Raw genomic sequence first — 10472 nt, forward strand, 5'->3', positions numbered from 1 at the left:
ATTGAAAATTAAAAGAAAGAAAAATCAGGTGAGAAAGAGAGGAGGATAAACCATTGAGTTGAATTTTGATCATACCTACAAGGTATTTACCAAGTTTTAAATAGTTTAGTGAGGATTTTTGACCGTCAGTAAATATATTTATTGCAATGTCAACAACAATCGAGCCCGGACCTCATAAGATGAATGAAGTATACCATAAATGGTATGGTGTTCTAATCAATTAATAACGCGTCACCTTATTGCCTTTCTTTTCCTTTTTTTTTTTTTTTAATGTTAAAACATGATCAGGTCAAATAATTATGAAAACCTTAAAAAACATTAAAGAACAAAACAAAACAAGCATATTTTGAATCGGAAAACGAGTTTAGATTCAATAGCAACAACCAAAAATAGAGTCAAAATAAAACTTAAATCCATTTGATCCGAATTGCAGGAAAAAAAACCCCTAAATGATAAATAAAAATATTACACCAAAAAGCAAAATCAACCATCAGGGAGAGATGTTCACTCATCCTCCTGGCTGCGCAACCTAGCCAATTTGTTGGTCACAACAACATCCAATTGTGCCGCCCGCTCGACAATTTCCTTCCTCTTCTTTGTTGAAACATCATGAGCTATCTCAGCACAGTATGTCCTAAATATGCATCAACAGTCAGCAACATGCAAGAAACTTGTTATCAACCAAAAAAGAGGAAAGAAGAGTAAACGTATATTATACCTGTTGTGCATCATGAGAAGCTCCAGCTCTTGGACGTTATGCACGACAAATTTCTTAAACCCATTGGGAAGATAGTGGCGAGTCTTCTTGTCGGACCCATAACCAATATTGGGCATCAAAGTGCATCCCTTGAACTTCCTCCTAACACGGGAGTCGATACCTTTAGGCCTTCGCCAGTTTGTCTGTCAATATGCAAATAGCCTGTTAACATGTGTATGATCTTTTGCCTAAATGTGAGGTCAACTTTGCCAAAAATTGCATGAAAATTTATCAAAAACATGATTCAAGATCACAGGACAAACAGAAGCATGAAAGCCAAACAAGACATATAACCATGGAAGTAACGAAGAGCTTAGTTTCAGCACTAAACTGAAACAAAGAGCAGATTCATGCTTACTCTTAACAACTCAAGAATTAGAGAAGAAAAATATTTAGGAGTTTGGATAGATATCCAGAGTAATTGTAAGGCTGATTTAAGCATCTGTTCAAACAGTTTAACAAGAATAAATTTCGTATTGCACTAAGACAAAGATTTCTAACGCTTGTGTATACTTCACCTAATGATTCTGGGTTGGCTGCACCTTTTATAGACAAGGATAATATAACAAGATCTATAACTCTGACAGGGTCATAAACAAAGGATGGCGATCTGAATATCTCTTCCACTAGGAAACATGGATTGCCACAAAAAGTCACTTAAACTTCAGGTGAGCCCCTAGACACCATAGACCTAAATTATAAAGACTGAGGAATCCCAGTCTGACTAGCATTCCCATTAACAAATTCTAATCTTCGAGTACTTGATAGCAAACTCTCACAAAACTAGAACAACGCATCCAGCATTAGTAGATAGCTGATCTCTCAAACCATAAGTCATTTTTGCTATGTTTAACAGTTAAAATTTTAAATTGGGTTTCATTTTCCATATAAATTAAGCCAATCAAATGCATAAACTATTATAAGTTAGTCATGGTTCAATATGATTATAGTTCAAAAGTATAAAAACATGAATTTCAAATTCACCACTATATAGGCATCCAACAAATATATGAATTTTAAGAATAACCATGAAATATTACATTTTTAAGTGTCTCATGACACTGTTTTTGAAATATAAGTTCCCAAATGCAGCCTAGAGCATTCTAATAAAAGAAGTGCGACCTTTTCAAGTGTTGTTAAGTTTTTTTAAGAGCAATGAACCAGAGTAAAACCCAATTGCAACTATTAATAAGCTTTGAATAAATGGGTTCTTAAAAATAAGACAAACTGAAGAGAACGAATCATTGAGAAATAAAGTAAATAACAAAGCGGAGATCAGAAAAAATATATATATATTTTTTTCTAAATAATAAAAATAAAATAAAAACCTTGACGGAGATCTTGCGGTCACTTTGGGGCCTCTTGAACTTCTTGACACGCTTCTTCACAATCTTCTTAGACAGCAAAGGGACCGCCATTTCTTCCTGATAACAAAATTTAAACAACAAAGGGCAACCAGGTAAGAGAAAAAAAGCTTATGATTTGGACAAGAAAAAATAAAATGAATAAACGAAATGGTTAAAAGAGAGAGGAAAAGAAGACTTACCTGATGCAAACGGCGCACTACGGCTCGTGCAAACCCTAAATTGGAAGTGAAGGCGAGGAAGCTAGCTAGGGTTTAAATTTTTAAGCAATTTATATATTGGGGAAGAGGAGTGATTTGGAATAGATGTTAATTCCAGCCCAATATTTTATTGGGTTCTATTGAAAGCCTGTTGGATTTCGTAAATGAGAAATTATTAATTTTATTATATTTGATAAATGTTCCTGAAGTTATTAACTTACTATTAGATTCATTTTTTTATATTACAAGTTTTAGCATTTGCTTTATGTTTCTATTTAGTTGAATTATGAATATTTATAAATTTTAAATATATGGAATAATTAAACTTCTATTGAATAATCAAAACATTTTGATACATCAAAACCTAATTTTGAATCATTTATTTAACATCGTGTTGGTTGAATGAAATGTGTATTTATTTTATTTCTATTTAAAAATAAATTAATAAAAATTACAAATTATTTTCATAAAACCAATGCATGAAAATATTTTTTATTAATTGTACTTACAATATTAAGTACATTTTATATATTACCAAATATCAATATAAAATTAAATGAATAAAAATTAAATCATGTTATTAGTTTCAATGCTTAGCAAAAATTTTGGATTTAGGGCTAATCTAGCAATATATGAAATATAAATTTTAAATAATTTTAAGCAATAAATATTAATTATTTATAAAATTTAATTAGAATATATAAACTATATTTTAAATATTTATATATAATCATTAAATATTTGTAATTAAATATGATACATTTGTATTGTTTAAAAAATATTTTTTATTTTAATTAATGATTTTAACATATTTGCAATTAAGCACTAAGAAAAAAATAAGGAAAGTAATATATTATTGGAGAGAAGAAGTAATTAAGTACCAAAATGCTTTTGGGAGAAAAAAAGCTAAAAATTTTATTTCTCCTTTCCAGAAGTGCTTCTAAAAAGTAAAAAATTTTAGCCAAACGCAGTTTGTTTAGCATAGTTTTTCTTTCAAAAATGCTTTTTTTTTAAGCACTACTAAACAAGCCCTTAGGAACTATACTTTAAGTTGATCAGTTTTAGTTTCCGTTCTTTTTGAATTGATCAATTTTAGTCCTTATACTTTTTAAAAATTGAAATTTTAAACTTGACCCAAGCTGTAACAAGTAAATTCATTTCGTTAAATTTAATTACTGGTATTGTACTATGCTTACATTTTTTTTGTCGAAAAGAAAACATAATTTAGGATCATTTTAAGTACTTATACTTTTTGCAATTTTGAAATTTCAATCTTAACAAGGGACAAAAGTAAAGGGGTAGGTAGTGGCCTTCCCCCCTCCCTACCAAAAAAGGGTAAAATCTTCATTTAGCCCTTTAAATTTTAATGTTAGTATAATGATAAAATTGTAGTCCCCCCAATAATTTATTTTTCATCTCTAGTTCCCTTAAAATAATTTTCTGGCTTTATTCCTTGTCATGATGCAAATGACAATCGTTAATCCATTAAATGAATTTTTAATGAGTAACATGTGAAAACAATAAATTGACATGATATTATATATATGATAATATGCTTGTCAAATTGTGAAAATAACAAAACTTAACTTAATGGATTTAATGGTTATTACTTGGTGATGACTAAATTTGAAAATTTGAAAATTACAAAGAGTGAAAATGGAGAAATTAAAGCAATTAGATTAAATCCACAACTTTCATAAATTATAGGAACTAATAGCAGAATTTAACCATGAATAAAATATATTTTAGATATTAATTATTAATTATTTAAAAATACACTTAAAATTTAATTATATTTGTATATATAATATAATTACTGATATTTAAATATAAAAATGTTTTATAACCTTCCAAAGTAAAAAGCCAACATAAGTTGTACCTCTCTCCCCTCCCCCTTTCACGATTAAGAACTTATAATTTAGGGGTTTGTGATTTTGCCTGTATAGTTGGTGGCTCATTAGTTCGACTTCCATTAGTAGAAGTTGTTGCAATCATCTTCGTACAACAAGGCTTGCATATATTTATCTGGCAGTGACAAAGAAACCAGTATATGGACACTTAGAGTTTAGGGTTTGAATCAACAATGGATTTTGGTGAAATTAGAACAAGAACTCACAACAAAACTGAGATTTTGTTGAAACCGTTCTAGAGAAAGATGATTCGGATGAAAGAACATTTTTCAGAGGGTTTCGTTGAAAATAACAGGGTAATTTTATTGGTAGAAAAAACAAATTACTTTACCTTATTAATTTTATTAAATTTAATTTTTTTTTAATTTTCTTCACATATTTTCAACTAATTCCATAAATTAATAGAATTGAAGAAATAAATCAAATGGGGTATGCCGCAAGCTATGATTGGAAGAATTTTTTTTTGGGGTAAAACAGGTAATAAAATATAATTTAAGTATAAATTATGATACGATAAAATTAGATATTAACTTAAAAATTAATATAGTTTAAATATTATTTATAGGTTCTGATCATATATTTTTTTTAAGACAAGGCTTAGAAATAATCATATCCTCTCCCCAACACATAAATAGGAGGATAATACATTCGAACCCACGTCCTCCTGCATTGGCAACAATACTCATATCAATCAAGCTAGGACTCAACCGGCTCATATTTAAATGTTAACTATCAGAAAAAACAATTATCATTAGTAAGAATTATCCATACTATATATTATTGTATTAATTGAGTTGGTGTCATTCATCAATCAAGTCCCAACTTAATTAGGATATTATCAAAAGTTCATTTATTTTACAAAGTAGGAAATATCATTTTGAAAATATTTATGTTAGTAGATGATTCTTTTAGTAAGGTGAGAAGACGTTACAATTTAGCATAACGAGATGTCGTGTAACGATGACCAACAGAAAGATCGAAGTAAACTCTAGAAAACAAGTGCAATGGCAAATAGTGGCAATGGAAACAATACGGGGCCAATATAGGCAAGAGCTATGGTGGTTGTGATTGCAAAAAGAGAGTTGTAGAGAGAATTTTTAGAGTGCCCAAGTTTTTCAAAAGATTCAAAAATCTCCAAATGAGACGTTCAAACCTCTATTTATAATTACATGCCTTGTAAAGAGAAGCTAAAAGGAAAACATTTATAAAAAGAAAATGTGCATGAACATGCTAAAATGGTGGGTAACGAGATTGAACGTGGAAAGATGGAAGGTAAATTATATAAATAATGTGTATAATGGTAGTTACAAGAAAGTTATACTCATTTAAAACATTTTGACAAGAAAGGTGTTTAACTACAAATGTACTATTTGCTCAATGAAGAGATGAGTAGGAAAATACTTATATTTCAAATAAAGGTTAAGAAGTGAACCTCTTAACAGTATCCGTATTTGAACCTTCTAACCATGCTCTCCCAAAAGTGGAATAACCTAAGAATTTGATCAACCTTCCAAGGTTGTTCCTAACGGTATTTGTTCCCAAAAGTAGTCATTCCCAGTGGTGGAACCCTTCCTAAAATAGAAAAATAATTAGATGATGACAAAATTATCAACGATTGGGATTCCTTGTTTTTGTTCAAGAGCATATGAATTGTTCGTTGATTTTGGCTGAACGATTGTTAAATCCTTGTGATGCGTCGTTGAGAGTACCAAAAATATCCTATCCCTATAAAATAATGGAAAGAATAGTATAAGGGAAGTAGGGTCAAATCCTCAAGGACTGGATTTGTACAAGTTTTTATTCCTCAAGATCTCGGATAGAGCCATGCCCAAGAAAACTTGCATACCGAGGAAAAAAAAAACAGAATTAAAAGTTTCATTGACTTGAAATTGCGTAAATTGAAATTAAAATTGTAATGATAAATAGTATTGAGAAAAGAAAGTTTTTTTATGGAGAGATTCTAACCTCCGGTTGTCTCGATCCGCCTTGAGTTCAATCCTAGGCTTTTAGGTGATCCTTCTCGAACAAAATAAGCCAGTTATAGTGGAAGAGGACACCTACGACCACCAGCTCCACTTAGATTTTAGATTTACGATTTAAAAGAACCTGACTCTAGCCAACCGTCACTTTTGTGGGACCGTCTTACACTAGATCATCACTTATCAATAGTGAATGCCATGCCATTTTGTCCATTAGGCTCGACAACCACTGACGCAGTAAGCTAACAAACCGACTGTGCAACATTCCCAAAACATACAAAGCGGTCGTTCTTTGCACAAGTTGAAAAGATCACCTTTGAAGGGACATGGACGAAAGCGTCAACCCCGTAATGCGGAGAAACGATGAATACTCGTTGAGAAGGCTAAGCCCGGATTCTAAGCCTCATGAACCCTTTTTGGAAATTTTCGACAGCCTTTGGCTAGATAAATTTAGTGGCTCATGCTTTTTGGAGAAAAAATGAAAATGTAATTTTTATTGAATAATATGAAAGGAACAAAGGCTAAGCTTTTTGGGAGAGAGAGTGTTTACAGAAAAGATGTGTGAAATTTGTGTCACTTCATCCTCTATTTATAGTACTAGGCAACCTAATCTATTCCTAATTAAATTCTAAAAGATAAATACAAATAAATAAAGATAAATAAAGATAAAAGCTAAAATTAAATCTAAATAATAATCTTTAACAATTATCCTAATATAATTAAAAATTAAATAGAGTCTTGTGTTTATAAAATCTCTTCTTTGCACTTTTACTCCCATGTCTTCCACACTTTGTATTTTAGGCACCACTTCTTTTCTACTTGGCATGCTAGCTCATTTTATCTTTAAATTCACGCTTTTTGTCCCTAAATTTTCTTTTACCTTCAATTTAGTCCATACAAGATAAAAACCCATAAATAACTCAAATTAGTAGGATCATACTCAAAATAAATATGTAATTAATACATAAAAATATGTCATTTTAGAGTATTATCACCTTGCGTTGGAATAAATGGAATAAAACAGATTTTTATTGGTACGCTTTGACCTATTATTAGAAATGAATCTTGAATCTTACAAATCATTTCGTTTTCTGATATAAAAAATATAAGATTTCACTAAGCCGATTCTTAGGAATTCTCGAATGAGATCATTTGTCCTTACTTTAACAGAGGAAGCACAAACCTCTTTGGCGGAAGAACTAGTTGAATACTTGTGTCAGAAATTCTTAGAGTCAGTTTGCCACTTCCATAAAAGATATAATCGATAGCTCGAAGTTGCATATTATGTTTTTCTAGAAATGGATCTTGAGGGAAAAGTGTTGCTAAATTTAGATCGTTTGGTATTTCATATGAGGTTATAGGTCAAACCAAAATAAAATACTTTTTCTTGGTAGATGTGATCCATTGGACTTAGATCCATTTTTTTCAATTTTTCTAATTCCTTAGAGTTTGTTTTGCCAGTTTCTAGTGTGTACAGCCCAAATTTTGCCCGGGCTAAAAAGCCCAACATCTAAAAACCCAACAGCCCAAAACCCAACAACCTCCAAAGCCCAATCACCTAAACCCTAATGGCCCATTTATGAAATAAAAAAAATAAAAAAAATCCAAATATCTTCACTCCAACCACCCCAATCACCCCACTAAACCATCCCAACCACTCCACTTGCCTACAAAAAAATTAATTGTAAAATTTGGCTATAAAAGTCATTCAAGACTATGTTAGAAGGGTTTTTTTTTTGGAAAGGCTAGTTTTTGGAGATTAATCAAAAGATCAAAGCAAAAGAGGTTTCTTTTGACTATTCTCATCTTAAGTTCTTTGTTTGTTTATTGTTTTCCTTTCAATTTTATTTTGTTTTTTTTATACGAAAGAAAAAATAAAAGTAAGAAGTTTACCCATATTTTCATTATCGAAAAAAGTTTTTTTGAGGTCCCGCCACTTTGTACTTGGTGACGATCATGCCCGTGGGGTCCGTGGATCGAGCAAAGTGGACCAATAGCCGAATTTAGAAGGGAGGAGAGAGTGTTATTTTAATATTGTTATTATTTTCTATTATTATTATTATTACTAATACCACTATTATCATCATTATTACTATTATATTATAATACCTTTTCATTATTATTACTATTGTGTTTTTACTATTATTATTATTATATTTTCTTTTTTGTATTTACTTATACGTTATTATTTTTTATATTAACTAATTTAATAAATATATATTTTTAGCATATTTATTTTATTTACATATCATTATTATTTTTTATTATTTCATCATCTATTCTACTTATAGTTTTTAAATAATTTCAAACATTTAGCTTATTCATTATTTCCTTTCTTATTATTTGTTCGACTCATTTATCTTACCTTCGTATTTATCGTTACTATTCATATTTGTGTTTATGTTTATCTTGTTATAGTTATTGATTTTTATTTGTTATGCGTTATTTATTATCTCGCTCCATCACGAATTTAGGTTTTATCTAACCCAATAATAATTCTTTCATAAAAATAAATATTCCGTATTTGATAATTCGAGACAATCATGCCCTAACTTACTGGGTCTCGACTTTTCTCATTTAATCTAAATACGGAATACTCTTTTAAATCGCAATAAATTCTGAGTTTTGAATAATACTTATTTTCGAATATGAATTACACAAAGTACGAGGTGTTGTGCCCTAAGTTAAAAGGTAAAACTCGTTATTTTGGGTATAACACATGTAGTTAAATAATCGTTACCTCAAGTAAGAATTTGTTTTAAAATAAAGGCGTTAACTGTTCTCGAAAATTTTGACTCGTATTAGGAAATTTGAGAAAACGTGTCCTAACTTACTCGGGTTTCTACTTTTCTTGTTTATCCTAAATAACCGAACAACCTTTTAAAAAAATTTAGAATATATGAATTTTAAATAAAGGCAAGCTCATTCTCAAAGTTTGAGATGTCGTGTCTTAACTTATCGGGCGTGACATTTTATTACTTGAGATGAGAGAGTCTTTAACGTTTGTTTTAATCTATTCGGTCATTTTCAAATTAGCGTTTTTATGAAGAGGGATCGTATTTCAATGTCTTTCAAGCTTTCAATTTTCGACACTAAGATATTAATTAATCAACTAGGTACCAATTTTTGGGCGCCATGAGGTGCTAATCCTTCCTCGTATGTAACCGACTCGAATCTATTTTCTTGATTTACGTGGACCAAAATCGTTGTTTAAATAAATCAAACCATTTATTAAAAACAACCACTTTTACAAGGTGATCCAATCACACCTAAAAAGATTGGTGGCGACTCCCGTTTTCTTTTTTCTCCAAGTCGATGCCCGTTTTTTTTTAAAAAATGGTTACGACAGCTTGGCGACTCTACTGGGGAGTTTTATAAGAGAGTCAAGCCACAAGTTGATTAACTTTTGTCTTTTTTCGAAAATTGAGAATTTGGTTTTGATATTTTATACGATCTCTTCATTGCGTTTCACCCGATTTTCGTACTGTTTTCATCATTTTATTCCTATTTTCTTTAATCGTTTCAAGTTTTTATGCATATATCTTCTCGCATTGCATTGCATGACCGTTGTGGTCACACCCTTAAGTGGGAGTGAGAAACTACGCATTCGTGAGGTTTTCGCCTCCGTGCAGGATAGTGGATCACTTTCGGAATACATCCGTACCTATGGTTTCGTGAGATTTTCATCTCCGTGTAGCCATAGGGAAATGTATTCCCCTGAATTGAACTCGATTCAAATGAGCCTATAATGGGCGAGGATCGAGGAATCTGCTGATTCAGGTACCTCAAACTTTAGAACCAACCTCATATAGAAAAACCGTAAGAACCTAACTTAGTTAGGATTAAACCTTAGATATTACCCCTATAAACTATCGTTGAGATTTATTGATATCATGCAATACTGACTACTTCTTTTCTTTTGTTTGCATGTCATTTTGCATTTATAAAGGTATCGATTCACGGTCAGTTTCTAAGTTAGGAAGTTTTATTATGGAAAATGGACTTCTTGATAGAGTGGAAGACAACGCCGATGTTCATAAATGGTCAGAGCAAACTCAATTAGAAAAGGGAGACAGTATAATTATAGGATATGTGTCGGAGCTGCCAGATTATACTCGTATAAGTGTCACACAGAATAATCTCCAAGAGCTTAAGGAAATTTGGGATCAGTGGGCCAATGGGACCAAGTAGTTATTCTACGATAATTACGAAGATTTACCTTGCTTACTCGATATTCAGGTAAATGAGCACTTATTCCGAGC

General features: G+C 30.9%; 1 protein-coding gene across 1 annotated transcript; it reads right to left on the bottom strand.

Annotated features, from left to right (window-relative positions):
* Window positions 1–344: 344 nt before the first annotated feature.
* Window positions 345–2456, bottom strand: LOC108471129 (60S ribosomal protein L32-1). The gene is made up of 4 exons (XM_017772719.2): window positions 2304–2456; window positions 2086–2181; window positions 719–900; window positions 345–634 (listed from the first exon to the last, which is right to left on the bottom strand). Exons 2-4 carry the CDS (start codon window positions 2173–2175, stop codon window positions 505–507), a joined length of 402 nt encoding a protein of 133 aa, XP_017628208.1. The 5' UTR covers window positions 2176–2181; window positions 2304–2456; the 3' UTR covers window positions 345–504.
* Window positions 2457–10472: the final 8016 nt, after the last annotated feature.

This window comes from Gossypium arboreum, chromosome 11 (assembly GCF_025698485.1).
Source record: "Gossypium arboreum isolate Shixiya-1 chromosome 11, ASM2569848v2, whole genome shotgun sequence".
Lineage (NCBI taxonomy): Eukaryota > Viridiplantae > Streptophyta > Magnoliopsida > Malvales > Malvaceae > Gossypium > Gossypium arboreum.